The sequence below is a fragment of the Manis pentadactyla genome, chromosome 9 (genome assembly GCF_030020395.1).
Source record: "Manis pentadactyla isolate mManPen7 chromosome 9, mManPen7.hap1, whole genome shotgun sequence".
NCBI classification, from domain to species: domain Eukaryota; kingdom Metazoa; phylum Chordata; class Mammalia; order Pholidota; family Manidae; genus Manis; species Manis pentadactyla.
In genome coordinates, this window is record NC_080027.1 from 49,548,144 (window position 1) to 49,566,326 (window position 18,183).

The window sequence follows — 18,183 nt, forward strand, 5'->3', positions numbered from 1 at the left end:
AACGTATCCATGCTGAAGTTACTCTACAAGAAGATATGTCAAAGAAATAATCAGTCTTCCCATGTTTTCTTCCACCTGCTACTTCTATAGCTTTTCTTCTTCCTTCCTAATTACAACCCTTAAATAGAATTCGTGCCTCATATCAAATTTACCGAGTATCATAATTCTTCCAAGTGGTAAAGATACCTCAAGACAAATGCTGGGCATAGAAGCTACAGGGCATAAATATGCAAAGAATTAAAAAGCTAACCATTTCAAACAATAAGGCTTCTCTCTCACTTACCAACTTTACATTTCCCTGTATGGCCCCGGAAGATGACTGGTTAGCCAGAGACGGGTAAGATTCCTCAAGGGAGGAACAACCTAAGACAGGCACAGTCGCAGGGGGGCCATCAGGTGAGAAATTGGGGATCAACAGAGGTGAGGCTTAGAACCTCACCGCCCCCCCCCCGTTCTGAGAGAAATCTTCTGCATACGTGGATGTTTTATTGCCCTTGTCTAGCTTGGATTAACACATAGTCTACAGGCACACACCTGATCATCTTCATTTGCTCTCTTACAACACTAAACTATGTTTTCTACCTTTATCTTGTATCTACCTACCACTTCAGCATTTTATTAAAAATAATAATAATAAAGAGAGAAATGTGGTATCCACATATAAATCAAGTATAAAAATCAAATGAGTATTCATATTTGAACTGACTCTTTATAGTTCATGATGCATGAGCAAAACTGAAAGTTTCTGTGATGACTGCCCTTGTACTGTTCACTATGTAACTTTTTCACTATGTAAGAATTTGTTCTCCATGTAAGAACTTGTTTGTTATGCCTCAGAAGATTGGAGACTGACGAAAATTAGGCTTGGGGTGGATTAATGATTGTGCATTGAGCATTGACTCCCCTATACAGAATTTTTTTGTTAACAACCATTTGATCAATAAATATGAGAGATGCCCTCACAAAAAAAAAAAAAAAAAAAAAGTACACACTTCCAATGGTAAAATAAATAAGTAATCGGGATGTAATGTATAGCGTAAGGAATATAGTCAAGATATTGTAACAGCTTGGTATGGTGATAGCTGGTACCTAGAATTGTCGTGTATATAAATGTTGAATCACTATGTTGTACACCTGAAACTAATGTAATGTAATACTGTGTGTCAACTACCCTTCAATAAAAAATAATCATCTCAAAAAAATAAAAAAGAAAAAAGAAAATAAATAAAAATAAAAATAAAAATAAAAAATAAAAAATAAAATGTTTTTAAAAGACAAAAAAAAAAAAAGAAGATATGTCAAAGAAATAATCAATCTTCCCAGGTTTTCTTCCGCCTGCTACTTCTATAGCTTTTCTTCTTCCTTCCTAATTACAACCCTTAAGTAGAATTCGTGCCACATATCGAATTTACCGAGTATCATAATTCTTCCAAGTGGTAAAGATACCTCAAGACAAATGCTGGGCATAGAAGCCACAGGGCATAAATATGCAAAGAAGTAAAAAGCTAACCTTTTCAAACAATAAGGCTTCTCTCTCACTTACCAACTTTACATTTCCCTGTATGGCCCCAGAAGATGACTGGTTAGCCAGAGATGGGTAAAATTCCTCAAGGGAGGAACAACCTAAGACAGGCACAGTCGCAGGGGGGCCATCAGGTGAGAAATTGGGGATCAACAGAGGTGAGGCTTAGAACCTCACCCCCCCCCCCCGTTCTGAGAGAAATCTTCTGCATACGTGGATGTTTTATTGCCCTTGTCTAGCTTGGATTAACACATAGTCTACAGGCACACACCTGATCATCTATATTTGCTCTCTAACAACACTAAACTATGTTTTCTACCTTTATCTTGTATCTACCTACCACTTCAGCATTTTATTAAAAATAATAATAATAAAGAGAGAAATGTGGTATCCACATATAAATCAAGTATAAAAATCAAATGAGTATTCATACTTGAACTGACTGTTTATAGTTCATAATGCATGAGCAAAACCAAAAGTTTCTGTGATGACTGCCCTTGTACTTTCACCATGTAACTTATTCACTATGTAAGAATTTGTTCTCCATGTAAGAACTTGTTCGTTATGATTCAGAAGATTGGAGACTGATGAAAATCAGGCTTGGGGTGGATTAATGAATGTGCATTGAGCATTGACCCCCCCCATACAGAATTTTATTGTTGTTAACAACCATTTGATCAATAAATATCAGAGATGCCCTCACAAAATATATATATATACACACACACACACACACACACACACACACACACACACACTTCCAATTGTAAAATAAATAAGTAACTGGGATGTAATGTATAGCATAAGGAATATAGTCAAAATATTGTAGTAACTTGGTATGGTGATAGCTGGTACCTAGAATTATCATGTATATAAATGTTGAATCACTGTGTTGTACACCTACCTGAAAGTAATGTAATACTGTGTGTCAACTACCCTTCAATAAAAAATAATTATCTAAAAAAAGGAAAAAAAAAAGAATAGATCACATACTAGGCCACAAAAAGAGCCTCAGTAAATTCAAAAATGTTGAAATTGTACCAACCAGTTTCTCTGATCACAAAGCTATGAAACTAGAAATAAATTACGCAAGGAAAATGAAAAATCCTACAAACACATGGAGGCTTCACATCATGCTCCTAAATAACCAATGGATCAATGACCAAATAAAAACAGATCAAGCAATATATGGAGACAAATTACAACAATAATTCAACACTGCAAAATCTGCGGGACACAGCCAAGGCTGTGCTAAGAGGAAAGTATATTGCAATACAGGCCTACCTCAAGAATGAAGATCAATCTCATATAAGCAGTGTAAACTCACAATGAATGAAACTAGAAAGAGAACCTCAAATGAGTCCCAAAGTCAGTAGAAGGTGGGACTTTATTATAATAAAGATTAGAGCAGAAACAGATAAAATTGAGAAGAATAAAACAATAGAAAGAATCAATGAAAGCAAGAGCTGGTTCTTCGAGAAAATAAACAAAGTAGGTAACCCCCTAGCCAGACTTATCAAGAAAAAAAGAGAGTCTACACACATAAAGAGAATCAGAAATGAGAAAGGAAAATATCACTACAGACACCACAGAAATACAAAGAATTATTAGAGAATACTATGAAAAATTATATGCTAACAAACTGGATAACCTAGAAGAAATGGACAACTTCCTAGAAAAATACAACCTTCCAAGGCTGACGAAGAAACAGAAAATCTGAACAGACCAATTACCAGCAGTGAAATTGAACTGATAATCAAAAACCTGCCTAAGAACAAAATTTTATCGAACATTTAGTGAAGACCTAATACCCATTCTCCTTAAAGTTTTCCAAAAAATAGAAGAGGAGGGAATACTTCCAAACTCATTCTATGAGGCCAGCATCACTCTAATAACAAAACCAGGCAAAGACATCACAAAAAAGAAAATTACAGACTGATATCCCTGATGAAAGTAGATGCAAAAATACTCAACAAAATATTAGCAAACCAAATTCAAAAACACATCAAAAAGGTCATCCATCATGATCAAGTTGGATTTATGCCAAGGATGCAAGGATGCTACAACATTCGAAAATCCATCAACATCATCCACCACATCCAAAAAGAGAAGGACAAAACCCACATGATCATCTCCATAGATGCTGAAAAAGCAGTTGACAAAATTCAACATCCATTCATGATAAAAACTGTCAACGAAATCGGTATAGAGGGCAAGTACCTCAACATAATAAAGGCCATACATGACAAACCCATAGCCAACATTATACTTAACAGCGAGAAGCTGAAAGCTTTTCCTTTAAGATCGGGAACAAGACAAGAATGCCCACTCTCCCCACTTCTATTCAACATAGTACTGGAGGTCCTAGCGACGGCAATCAGACAATACAAAGAAATAAAAGGCATCCAGATTGGCAAGGAAGAAGTTAAACTGTCCCTGCTCGCAGATGACATGATATTTGTACATAAAGAACCCTAAAGAATCCACTCCAAAACTACTAGATCTAGTATCTGAATTCAGCAAAGTTGCAGGATATAAAATTAATACACAGAAATCTGTGGTATTCCTATACACTAACAATGAACTAGCAGAGAGAGAAATCAGGAAAACAATTCTATTCACAATTGCATCAAAATAATGAAATAACTAGGAATAAACCTAACCAAGGAAGTGAAAGACCTATATTCTGAAAACTACAAGACACTCATGAGAGAAATAAAAGAAGATACCAATAAATGGAAACACATCCCATGCTCATGGATAGGAAGAATTAATATTGTCAAAATGGCCATCCTGCTTAAAGCAATCTATAGATTCAGTGCAATTCCTATCAAAACACCAACAGCATTCTTCAATGAACTAGAGAAAATCATCCTAAAATTCATATGGAACCACAAAAGACCACGAATAGCCAAAGCAATCCTGAGAAGGAAGAATAAAGCAGGGGGAATTATGCTCCCCAACTTCAAGCTCTACTATAAAGCCACAGTAATCAAGACAATTTGGTACTGGCACAAGAACAGACCCACAGACCAATGGAACAGACTAGAGAGCCCTGATATAAACCTAACCATATATGGTCAATTAATATATGATAAAGGAGCCATGGACATACAGTGGGGAAGTGACAGCCTCTTCAACAGTTGGTGTTGGTGAAACTGGACAACTACATGCAAGAGAATGAAGCTGGATTGTTGTTTAACTCCATATACAAAAGTAAACTCTAAATGGATTAAAGACTTGTATATAAGTCATGAAACCATAAAACTCTTAGAAGACTACATAGGCAAACATCTCCTGAATATAAGCATTAGCAACTTCTTCCTGAACCCATCTCCTCGAGAAAGGGACACAAAAGCAAAAATGAACTCAGGGGACTACATCAAACTAAAAAGTTTTTGTACGGCAAAGGACATCATCAACAAAACAAAAAGGCATCCTACAGTATGGGAGAATATATTTGTAAATGACATATCCGACAAGGGGTTAACATCCAAAATATATAAAGAACTTACACACCTCAGCCCCTAAAAAGCAAATAACCCAATTAACAAATGGGCAGAGGTTATGAAGAGACAGTTCTCCAAAGAAGAAATTCAGATGGCCAAGAGACACATGAGAAGATACTCCACATCACTAATCATCAGGGAAATGCAAATTAAAACCACAATGAGATATCACCTCACACCAGTAAGGATGGCCAGCATTGAAAAGTCTAAGAACAACAAATGTTGGTGAGGATGCGGAGAAAGGGGAACTCCTGCACTGCTGGTGGGAATATAAGCTAGTTCAACCATTGTGGAAAGCAATATGGAAGTTCCTCAAAAACTAAAAATAGAAATACCATTTGACCCTGGAATCCCACTCCTTGGAATATACCCAAAGAATACAACTTCACAGATTTGAAGAGACATATGCACCCCTATGTTCATTGCAGCACTTTTTTGCAATAGCCAATATATGGAAGCAACCTAAGTGTCCATCTGTAGATGAATGGATAAAGAAGAGGTGGTACATATATACAATGGAATACTATTCAGCCGTAAGAAAGAAACAAATCCTACCATTTGCAACAACATGAATAGAGTTGGAGGACATTATGCTCAGTGAAATAAGCCAGGCAGAGAAAGACAAATGCCAAATGATTTCCCTCATTTGTGGAGTGTAACAATGAGGCAAAACTGAAGGACCAAAATGGCGGCAGACTCAGAGACTCCAAGAATGAACTAGTGGTTACCAAAGGGGAGGGGTGTGGGAGGGCAGGTGGGGATGGAGGAAGAAGGGGACTGAGGGTTATTATGTTCAGTACACACGGTGTGGGGGATCATGGGGAGAACAGTGTATCACAGTGAAGGGACATAGTGGATCTCTGGCAACTCGCACTGATGGACAATGACTGCATTGGGGTATGGGTGGGGACTTGATAGTATGGGTGAATGTAGTAACCACATTGTTTTTTCATGTGAAACCTTCATAAGAGTGTATATCAGTCATACTTTAATTAAAAATTTTCTAAAATAATAATAATAAATAAATTCAGAAAGAAAAAAAGAGTTGTACATCAGGAAAGTCCTCTGAAACTTTCATACTTGTCTAACAATGCTTTGCTTCCCTTACCTATGACAGGATGAATGATTTGGGTAATAAAATATTTATATATACAATGTTGTTTATCTTAGGGGAAATAGAGTCTAGCACCATGGTTTTGATACCGACTTTTGCTTTTTTAATGGAGCTGTGTCAGAATTGGTACTTGAGTATGTCAGAGCATCTCTGTCCTGCTGTGTTTCTATTCCTCAAACTCCCTAGTCTTAGTGAGAACAAACCCAGGACATGCTTAGCTAACAGCTCTGTACATGTATGCCGTTATCACCCATGTTATTAATGGTAATTTGTTGAAGTCTGTGAGAGATTTTTTTAAGTTATTTTTTATATCAGTGGTTCAATGAAGATCAAACCATCATACCAGTGCCTGACGACTAGACCTAGATGTTTATTTCTAAATTCTTGTCTCTACTCTCACATCTTTTTCTTACAAGTATTTTTATTTAGCTTTAGGGCCCGAAAGTCTTATCTCAACTACCTGCCAGTCATTTTCAAATGTTCAGTTTCTGATTGGTCCTGGGACTTGGCAAAACCTTCAAATTTCAACATTTCACCCATCCAATAGGATATTCTACTGCCCAGTTAACACTGGTATTATAAACTGTTCCCTGTTAGCTCCTGTGGGGCCTATGAAAACTCTGCCTTATTTGCCAGCAAATTCTAACTACTATATACAACTGAGTTACATTTCATCAATGGAACATGCTAAGTTCCTGGGTGTATTTAAATAAAACTGGAGAGATTTGAAAGACCATTTTCCACAAATGCTAATTAAAACAGTATTACTGAACCAGCAAACTGCAAATGTAGAGGATAGCCATAGTTGTTATGTTATTGTAAGGCACTTTCATTCTCAGGTAGGCAATGTCCTAAAATGCAGCATGAATGACCAGACTTAATGGATAAGCACTTTTTATAGTAGTAAATGTATAAGGAAAATTGGGAATCGAGAAAAGGTAATCGGAAGATCTAGCTTCGCTGTTAAATGTTTAGGTGAAACGAATCTGAGGTTAGGACCTTGACAATTTCTTGTGGTTTGTGTGGCTCCTTGTAAATTGACCTCTCAAATTTGTTAATGTAGATTTCTTTCTGTATCATTTCTTATCACAATAAAGGTATTTGCAGTTGAAGTTCTTGCTTTTGTACCTGGACCATTAGATTTATGTTTTTGTAATAATTTATGGTAATAATTGTCTGTCATAAATTAGACCAAACTTGAAATATCTTAGGTTTTCATACTTAAAATATTAGTCTGAGGTAGATTCAAAGCGCTGAGGAAACACTTTTTGTGATTTTTTTTTTGGAAGGAATGAAGTCTGCTAATATTTAGTTACTAATTCTAACCGTCAATTTTTAGACTTTCTTTTTCATCTTGCCAGTAGTTGTGGATATTTTGCACTTTTAAAATTACGAAATCTGTCAAACCTAAAGATAAGTATAAGTAATGGAATGAGCATACATCTGCGCATTCAGGTCTTAACAGATCCTAACATTTTGCCATATATGTTCAGATCTTTTTCTTAATTATGGTAAAAAAAACCCCACAACATAACATTTACCATCTTAACCATTTTTTAATGTATAATATAGAAGTATTAACTATATGCATATTGTTGTGCAACAGATCTCTAGAACTCTTTCATTTTGCAAAACAAACTATACACATTAAACAAAAACTTGCCTCCCTCTCTCTCTAGTCCCTGGCAACCATCATACTACTTTCTAAGAGTTTGACTACTTTAGATACCTCGCATAAGTGGAACCTTGCAGTATTTGTCTTTTTGTCACTAGTTTATTTCATTGAACATAATATCCTCAAGGTTCATCCAATGTTGTAGCATATGACTGAATTTCCTTCCTTTTTAAGGTTGAATAATATTCCACTGTGCATTTTTGCCACATTTTCTTTATCCATTCATCCATTGTTGGACATTTAGGTTGCTTCCATTCCTTGTCTGTTGTGAATAATGCTGCAGTGAATATGGGTGTGCATATATCTTTTTGAGATCCTGTTTTCAGTTCTTCTGGATATATACTCAGGAGTTGGATTGCTGACTCATATAATTCTGGATCATATGGTATTTCTATTTTTAATTTTTTGAGGACTCTCCATACTGTTTTCAATAGTAGCTGCACCATTCTCCATTCTGACCAAGAGCACACAGGGTTCTAATTTCTCCATATTTTTGTCAACACTTGTTATTTTCTTTTTTCTTTTATAGTGACTATTCTGATGGATATGAGGTAATATCTTGTTATAGTTTTTATTTATATTTCCTTGATCAGTGATATTAAGCATCTTTTCATATGCTTGTCTACTTGTATATCTTTTCTGGAGAAATATTTAAATCCTTTGTCCAGTTTCTAATTGGTTTGTTTTTGTTGTTGAGCTGTAGAAGTTCTTTATATATTCTGGATATAACATTGCTACATTTCTATAGTGTGGCTTTTTTCCTTATGCTATTATCATCTTCCAGAAAGACAGGAACTTTATTGCACACATATGTCTTCATTGGAGATTACTATAGTCTTCAGGACAGCCTCCTCTGTGTCTGAGTTCGGCCCATTAAATTCATTATTAAAGCCCATGAAAGTGACTGCCTTTCACCAAATGGCCCTTTCTGAAGATGTTGTATGTCTCTTACATGCTCATTTTCACACAACCTGAAAATGTTGGTGACAGAAATGATCAAGATGTGATGATGGATATGGTATGAGCAACTGTAGGGTATTTGCTCTCTGACTTGTTTATTCCTTTTCTTCACTATCATATTTTACCCATTTGATCATTTTCTAACAAAGGTCATTAATTGCATCACAGACTTTTTTTTTGGTATCATTAATATACAATCACATGAACAACATTGTAGTTACTAGATTCCCTCCATTATCAAGTCCCCACCACGCACCCCATTACAGTCACTGTCCATCAGCATAATAAGATGCTATAGAGTCACTACTTGTCTTCTCTGTGCTATGCTGCCTTCCCCGTGACACCCTATGTTATGTATGCTAATCGTAATGCCCCTTATTCCCCTTCTCCCTTCCTTCCCACCCATCCTCCCCAGTCCCTTTCCCTTTGGTAACTGTTAGTCCATTCTTGGGTTCTGTGAGTCTGCGACTATTTTGTTCCTTCCGTTTTTGCTTTGTTCTTATGCTTCACAGATGAGTGAAATCATTTGGTACTTGTCTTTCTCTGCCTGGCTTATTTCACTGAGCATAGTACCCTCCAGCTCCATCCATGTTGTTGCAAATGGTAGGATTTGTTTTCTTCTTATGGCTGAGTAATATTCCATTGTGTATATGTACCACCTCTTATTTATCCATTCATCTACTGATGGACACTTAGGTTGCTTCCATTTCTTGGCTACTGTAAATAGTGCTGCGATAAACATAGGGGTGCATATGTCTTTTTGAAACTGGGCTGCTGCATTCTTAGGGTAAATTCCTAGGAGTGAAATTTCTGGGTCAAATGGTATTTCTATTTTTAGTTTTTTCAGGAACCTCCATACTGCTTTCCACAATGGTTGAACTAATTTACATTCCCACCAGCAGTGTAGGAGGATTCCCCTTTCTCTGCATCATCGCCAGCATTTGTTGTTCCTAGTCTTTTCTATGTTGGCCATCCTAACTGGTGTAAGGTGGTATCTCATTGTGGTTTTAATTTTCATTTCCCTGATAATTAGCGATGTGGAGCATCTTCATGTGCTGTTGGCCATCTGAGTTTCTTCTTTGGAGAAGTGTCTTTTCATATCCTCTGCCCATTTTTTAATAGAGTTATTTGATTTTGGGGTGTTGAGGTATGTGAGTTCTTTATATATTTTGGATGTTAACCCCTTGTCGGATATGTCATTTACAAATATATTCTCCCACACTGTAGGATGCCTTTTTGTTTTGCTGATGGTGTCCTTTGCTGTACAGAAGCTTTTTAGCATGATGTAGTTTCATTTATTCACTTTTGCTTTTGTTTCCCTTGCCCGAGGAGATGCATTCAGGAAAAAGTTGCTCATGTTTATATTCAATAGATTTTTGCCTTTGTTTTCTTCTAAGAGTTTTATGGTTTCATGATTTACATTCAGGTCTTTGATCCATTTTGAGTTTACTTTTGTGTATGGGGTTAGACAATAATCCAATTTCATTCTCTTGCGTGTAGCTGTCCAGTTTTGCCAACACCAGTTACTGAAGAGGCTGTCATTTCCTCATTGTATATCCATAGCTCCTTCATCATATATTAATTGACCATATATACTTGGGTTTATATCTGGACTTGTCTTTTTGATAATAAGATGGGCTGTGTACCTGCTATCACTTATTATCTCTGGTAATTGTAGTGCCTATTTTCTGAGTCCCTTCTCCCTTTACTACCCCATGTACTTGCCAGCAGTTTGTGTTATCTTGCAGGTAGTGTAGATTTTTTTCCGTTAGGATCAAAACTATAAGTATTGAAGCCTTCCTGAAGAAATTTAAGAGTGAACCAGCATTCAGACAAGAGAGAACTTTTATTTATTGCAGATACATCAGTTACCTGTTGATGCTATATATTATAGTTATTTGGAGATTTACAACTAATTGAATGAAAAGGACAAATGCTTGAGTTATGGTCAAATCTTAGACATTTCTTAACATCATGACCCAAATTACCTTGTAACCTGCCTTTTTCAGAATTCATCTCCTAGGTGAGTACTGCAAAAAATGCAGTGCTGACTACATGCTTATAGGTGTTTTCCCTTCCATTTCCTTATCTTAGTTCTATTACATAGTGACAGTACTCTTTTGAAAATTAGCCTGTCCCAATCGTATACTTATAGGAGTCTTAACTGCAGAGTACCAGTGTTACTTTGAGGCTTCTCTTTTAGTCCTTAGAGGTAGTAAGAAAGTGTTAGTTTGTTCTGTGAACAGTTGTAGATTATGAATCTTTCAGGAATTTCTGAAAAGTCAGCCCTTGATGGACTTTTATCACAGCACTGATATTTCTGTGAGTCTGAACCACATTTCCTGGCTTTAATCCAAAGAGAGTGCAATTTATAGTGCTAATAAAACAGAAATCTTCAAGTAGTCCTAATCATATAGATAGCAAATTATTACTGCTATCTGTGTGTTGCTCTTTTAAATATTGATGCTAAAATAAAATCTTTATATATGAAAAGGTCCCCAAGAGATCCTCTGGTCCACTTTCCTGGCTCAACGCAGCTAATCCTAACTCCTGTTTTGAGACAACTCAAGGTCCACAGAAGTAATGGGACCTGGAGGTGGGAGAAGGGAGGAAGGGGGGTTGTGGTGGTAATTGGAAGAGCCATTAATTAAATAATTTATTCAGCACCTATTGTGTGTCTACTGTGTGCCAGGTACTTTTCAGGCACCAGAGTCAGCAGGGGGCAGATAAAAATCCTTGACCATTCTAGTGGAGGGGAAAAACAGATAAATAAGTAAATACATGTAATAAATCAAATAATAAGTGTAGAAATATAAAGGAGGGGAGAGGGATAGTGTATATCAAGGTTGGGGGGTGGGAAGTGCAGTTTGAAATGAGGTGAACAAGGAAGCTGTCATTGAGGTGACATTCTTCAAGACTTGAAATGGGAATAATAATGAAGATATTGGGAAGAATATTTCAGGCAGAAGGAACATCAAAGTTAAAGGTCCTGAGGCAGCAGAACACCCAGTGTGTTTGAGGAAACACAGGGACACTAGTGTGCTGAAATGGAATAAACGAGACAGAGAGTAGTAGGAAGTGAGGGGCAAGATCACTGGCCTCATGGGCCAGTGTAAAGACTTCTGGATTTACCTTGATGAGAAGATTTTTAGCAGAAGAAGGACATGATCTAACCTTTCCTTTCAAAAGGGCATTCTGACTGCTCTGTTGAAAGGAGACTCTGGGGAGGTCACAGAAGAAGCAAGGAGACCAGTTACGATGCTACTGCAGTACCATGGGTGAGAGATGGTAAGTGGTTTGGATCAGGGAAGTAATGTTGAAGGTTGTGAGACCTGGTCTGATTTAGGATAGATTCTGAAGATTGAGTCAACAGGATTGCTGATGGATTGTAAATGGATTCCATTTAAAATTGGAATTCTAAGTATAGAAATTTTAAACATGGTACAAAATCAATAGGCAAGTCTTGTTAGTGCCCAATAGTTTACTGATGAATTAATGAAAAACATGCCTTGTACTTTGGGGTTAATACTCTTACCCTGCATATTAAGTGAAATTTCAGCTTATTTCAAAACAGTTTTCTTCCTCAGGAATTTTTTGTGGCTCATAAATATTCTTTGTAGCTTTTATTGCATATGTATTATTCTTTGTTCTCAAGTGCCTGTATTTTTCTTCAAGGTAGAAAATGTTGTTAGCTCAAATAAATCGAGATTCTCAGGGCATGACAGAGTTTCCTGGAGGAGGGATGGAAGCTCAGCATGTTACCCTGTGCCTGACAGAGGCAGTAACTGTGGCAGGTGAGCAGACTTGTTTGGAGGGGTCATGTGGGTTTGGAAGTATCATTTATCTTAAGGGAAAATGAAAACTCAAAACACTGTGTTCACTTCCCTCTTCCTTGTTTTGCTAAGGGTAACACAAGGCTAAGCCTTTTTTTTTTTCTTCAGGATTTTATTATTATTTTTATTTATTGTTATTTTATTTATTTATTTTGCAGAGCCAGAATTTAAGGCTAAGCCTTTATGAGCATTTTTACCTGGTGTGGATGTTGGGTACAGTAGGGCGGGGAAATATTCTTTGTAAATGCTGGAAGCAATCCCACTTGAGTCTAAGTTAAGCAATCTGCCCTTTGCCTAATTTTCATTAAAAAATTAAACAGTATGCACATATGATAGTTATCTATAGAAAATAACTTTTTTTTGTAATAGATGGTGACAATTTAGAAAATATGGAAGGTGTAAGCTTACAAGCAGTAACACTTGCAGATGGTTCTACCGCTTACATACAACACAATTCTAAAGGTATGTACCTCATGTGCATCTCATTGGTTAATGTGAACAATTCATAACCTCATAGTTGAGCACCTAGTAACTATAACCCCTTTCCTTCTAGAGATGCTGTATGGCATGTTATTTTTAAAAAGCTCCTGCTTAAGTTTTGTTTTGATAATTTGGGGACACCTTTGGCGATAATTTGGAATATACTCTGAGATATCAAAGCTAGTAGTGAAAAGGGGAGTGGGGAATGTTCTCATCCTATTTCTAGTAAGACCTTTCTTGCTTTTTTTACTTTAAGTTATTAATGTTTTTACAAAACATGCATAAAAATAAGGACATTAGGTTTTGCTTATATAACATCTCTAAACCAGTGTTCACTTTATTCCAAGAAACAGCCCAGTTCTCAAACTTACTTCTATGGAAACCTACAGAGCTCACGTTTATGTATTCAGGAGACTTACTGCCCCAGGGATGAGAATGACATGCGGCCTCACATACACTGACATACCTATTTATCTTCCCCATTCCAGCTTTCCCACAGTCAGGGTCACCGTCCCTACGTGGCTCTGAAAGGTATATAGAGGCTCAACTGATGTAGCTTGCTGTGATGAGCCACTCTTCCTCTTAAACTTATCTAACTGAGGATTGGAGGGGAGGAAGGATGGCTGAGGGAGGATTGTCTGCTTTCTGTAGGATCACTGGATATGTTATTGAATTGCCTCAGAACATTAAGGGAAGAATCAAGATGAACATGATCTTAAGTAGTGTATGTTTTTATAGTTGAAATAATTTTGAAATTGTATAGTTTACAGATTTTTGCTTGTGCTAATACATTGGCTTAAATCTTCTTGTGCCAGATGGAAAACTCATAGATGGCCAGGTCATTCAGTTGGAAGATGGTTCTGCTGCCTACGTTCAACATGTACCTATACCTAAAAGTAGTAAGTATTTGATACTTAATCTCCTTCAGTATTTGGTGCCTGCAGCTGCCTCTTACTGCCTAAACTTGGTCCTGATCACTAGTCCTCCTTCTGAGAGGGAGATAGGTAGATGTCAAAGAGAGGATTTAAAGACCATTTTAACTTAGCTGAGATCTTCTTAAATAATAGAGAAAAGTTAGTGGACTGAACTCTATAGATAAATAGGCAACAGTCTTAAGTGAATAGTTCTTTTATTTGAACTAAATCTTAATATCTCATTTTGTTTGTTTTTCTCTTCTTTCAACTCTCCTTACCCCTTGATACATATTCCTAAAACAGCTATTCTCTTTTTACCTTCAAACGTTTATTCACAGCAGCTTTACTGAGATTACTTAAATGTTTAAGGACCCATAAAGCACGTATGGGTTTTATAATGTGTTTAATGGTTTATTGACTCTTATTATTGAGTTGTTAGAATATACTTGGAAAACATGGGATCTAAATGTAAGCATTGTTTTTGAGCAGGGGACAGTTTGCGTTTAGAAGATGGTCAAGCAGTACAGTTAGAAGATGGAACTACAGCATTTATTCACCATACCTCCAAAGGTAAAATAGCTTTGGAAATATAAATAAAATAAGAGATAGGTGGGGGTGTGGGCAAAATAAGACCTGCCTTTAGTTGCTGAAGTGCTGATAAATCAAGAAGAATTGTGTTTGTTCTCTGAAATATAAGATGACGGATTTTGGCATAGTCTAAGAAAAAAGTTTCTAATAATTTGAGCTGTCTAGTAACAGGTTGGAATAGCAGACCCCTGGTCCCTGAAGACTTCAGATAGAGACTGCCTTTAAAATATGAAATTGAACATTTGATAGTTAAATTGCTGATTTTTTCTTCCTCTTAAATATAATTTCTTTAGCAAGGTCCTTTGCCTGTTGTGTTCATCTTTAAAAAAAACAAACAAACTTAAAACTATCGGAGGCAAATACAGCAAAGTATTAATGTTTTTAACTTTGTGTATGGAGGAGATGGAATGGGCTTGAGGTGGAATGCACAGGAGTAATGAGTACAGCTCTGTAGCCAGACTATCTGGGTTCAAATGTGGGTCTGCTGTCCTTTAGCTTTGTGACCTGAGCAAATTATTTTACCCCCTTGTGCTTCAGTTTCATCTATAGAATGAGGGTTACAGTAAAGATCCACATCATATGGTAGTTGTGAGGACAAAATGTGCAAACATATGTAAAGCATTTAGAACATAAATGTCACCTAGCAATGCTCAATAAATGTCAGCCATGATTATTATTACTAGAATGACATAATGTGTTTTAGAAAGATTGTTTAGTTGCAAAGGAGAAAATTTTTTAAAATTTACACTACTTAAATTTGTAAGTAAATTTAGAGTTAAGAAAAACTAAATCTGAATTTTTTTCTTTATCAGGGGGCGTTAATCAGGGTTCATTGTAATTGGTTAGATCTATTTCACATACTGTATATATTGTGGTATGGTTATATAGACAGTTAAAAAAAACTATGGACTTAGTAGTCATACCAACATGAATTCAGATCCTGATTTCTCTACATACTGATTTTGACTGTTAATTGTTAGTTTTTTAGTTTTTCTTTTTATTTATTGGTTTCTAAGGAGAGTGATGTTACTTCCCCAAACCTCAGTTTCCCATTTGTACAGTAAGGGTGATAAATAGTACAGTAAGGGTGATAAATATACCCACCTCACAGAATTGTTGAGGATTGAGTCATTCCCTTGCTTCTCTAAATATGTAACGTTTATCAGACTACTTTTAATTTAATGCCATGCTCTTCTACTCCCTCAGATAGTTACGACCAGAGCGCATTACAGGCAGTTCAGTTGGAAGATGGCACTACAGCTTACATCCACCATACAGTGCAAGTCCCGCAGTCTGACACCATCTTGGCAATTCAGGCTGATGGGACAGTGGCAGGTCTGCACACTGGGGATGCCACAATTGACCCTGACACCATCAGTGCTTTGGAACAGTATGCAGCAAAGGTACAGCATTTTACAATGTCAAGAATGTTCCTAGATAACAGCATCTTTGTTTTTATTTATTTTTATTAAAGTATCATTGATGCACAATCTTACAAATGCTTCACATGAGCAATATTGTGGTTACAAAATTCAGCCATATTATCAAGTAACCCCCCACACCCTACTGCAGTCACTGTCCCTCAGCGTAGTAAGATGCTATAGAGACACTACTTGTCTTTTCCATGTTATACCAGTATCTATTTTTCATTAAAGGAAAAGAAAGCAAAAAAGTATACTTTATGAAATAAGAAACTAGCCATTCAAAGTCAAAATCAACATTTAGGAGAAGACCATTTATCTTAAAAGAGTGAATTGTAGAAATAAATATTTGAAGAAAAATAAGGGAATGTAGTAAGAGCTTATAGAAAAGGGTATAACTCATAGATGACTCACAAGCAGATATATTCAAGGATGAGTACCATAAAAGAAATAATGAAGTGTAGCTTGAACCGCCTATGAATTAAGAAGTAGAAATTTGAGATTGGAAAAGGTTGAAGGAGAGTTAAGTTTTACATCAGAAGGACTGGGTTTTTTCCCTTGCATTAAATATGTATCTTTCATATAATTTAAAAGTTTTCCCACTTTTTATAATGGAAATTTTCAAACATACACAAAGATAAACAATAATGAATCCCCATGTACTTACCACCCAGCCTAAACAATTATCGAAATGTGGAACTTTTATTTTTATAGGTGTCCATTGATGGAAGTGAAAGTGTAACAGGTACTGGAATGGTTGGAGAAAATGAGCAAGAGAAAAAAATGCAGGTCTGTAAAGCTACTTTTCTATATAAGACTCTTTCTCTTAGCATTTGTACACTCTTCTATGGATGAAAGCAAGAATTGGGAACTCACTACCTCGTTAGGAAAATCTTAACCAATTCAGAAAAACGGGGTATGTGGTAGGTAGTAGCTTTCTTGAACTACTTCAGGTCTCAGGATTCATTATATGAATTCAAAGCGACACTAAAGCCATCAAAATATCCCAGAAATGCAGATGAAGTTTGTGTTCTGGAATCTAAGGTAATTTTGGAGACCATGTGGTCTCTGACTACTCACATCAATGGCAGTCTATGTTTCCTTCTTCTGTGACTCCATCATTGCTATGCTAACTAGCCCTTACCACTTTGGTTTTTATATGTTTTTGTTTCTTCAGCTTCTAGCTGATTTCCTCCACACTTTCCTTTGCAGCTTCTGGAGAGAAGGCTCAGCCTAGCTATTTATCATTGTTCCTACTGGGCAAAGCTGTTTGTACTTTTTGTACCAGACTGCTCCCTGGGCTGCATGTAACCACGGGTTGACTGCCCTTGATTCAGATGTTCCCCTGGGTCCAGTCATTGGTATCCAGATAACAGCTTAGAGCAGCAGTGCCTCCAGAAGTTTTGTACTAAGTACAAAGTAGTCACAGGTGCATTCTGGGGGACCTACAAATCAAAAATTCAAAACCTCCATAATTCAAGATTCTGTTTTGAATTACGTGTTTGGGTGAGTGGGTGTACTTGGAGCTTATAAAGTCATTATAGCATATTCTTGCTTTAATGCTCCTCCTTATTTTCTTAACAGTTATCTCTAATATTTTACTGACTGCTCCCTCATAGCAGTTTTTTGCATTCTTCTGAGCGTTTTATCATATTTAACTCCTAAAGTTTTGCTTCAGAGCCACACTTTTTAACTTGAGCATTAACATCATCACTTACTGATACTGAGTGATATTATTAGGGGTTATCAAGAAGTTTTTACATTTATAATAATAGTAAATGATAAAATAACAGGAATCACTGATATCACTGGTAGAAATTTGCTTCTAAACATTGCCGAACAGCCACTATTTCTGTTTACCCACTGAAGTAGTGCCATCAGGTGGCAGTAGTAGAAACACAGTTTGTAGTCTGTAAGCCCATCAGCTCTAAAGCCTTGTGATTCTTGGCAAAATTTTGAAGTCTTTGAATTCATAAAATGAGACTGTAGTATTTTTTATACTGCAGTATGTCAAATACACCTAAGTCAAACTCTTCTAAAATGCAGGTACAATGTAAATATTTAGAAGAGATGGAGGTCTCGAAGTGGCCCAATAGGATTCTGTCTCATTAGTGCCTAACAGTTAAGTTTTAAATAATAGAATACTTTAAAGAAAGACAGTTGTAAC

The 18,183-nt window shown here is 36.4% G+C and overlaps 1 protein-coding gene across 3 annotated transcripts in view; it reads left to right on the forward strand.

The window, feature by feature from the left end:
• The window catches only part of ZNF143 (zinc finger protein 143), an 80,428-nt gene that overhangs the window by 15,839 nt on the left and 46,406 nt on the right, over positions 1 to 18,183 (forward strand). The window contains exons 2-7 of one of the 3 annotated variants that reach the window (XM_036892335.2): positions 12,456 to 12,574; positions 12,983 to 13,075; positions 13,909 to 13,992; positions 14,494 to 14,577; positions 15,802 to 15,998; positions 16,731 to 16,805. In XM_036892335.2, the coding sequence (XP_036748230.2) occupies positions 12,463 to 12,574; positions 12,983 to 13,075; positions 13,909 to 13,992; positions 14,494 to 14,577; positions 15,802 to 15,998; positions 16,731 to 16,805 (645 nt within the window). In that variant the 5' untranslated portion in view covers positions 12,456 to 12,462. The remainder of the gene's footprint in view (positions 1 to 12,455; positions 12,575 to 12,982; positions 13,076 to 13,908; positions 13,993 to 14,493; positions 14,578 to 15,801; positions 15,999 to 16,730; positions 16,806 to 18,183) is intronic. The other 2 variants (XM_036892333.2, XM_036892334.2) reach the window with 2 other exon arrangements.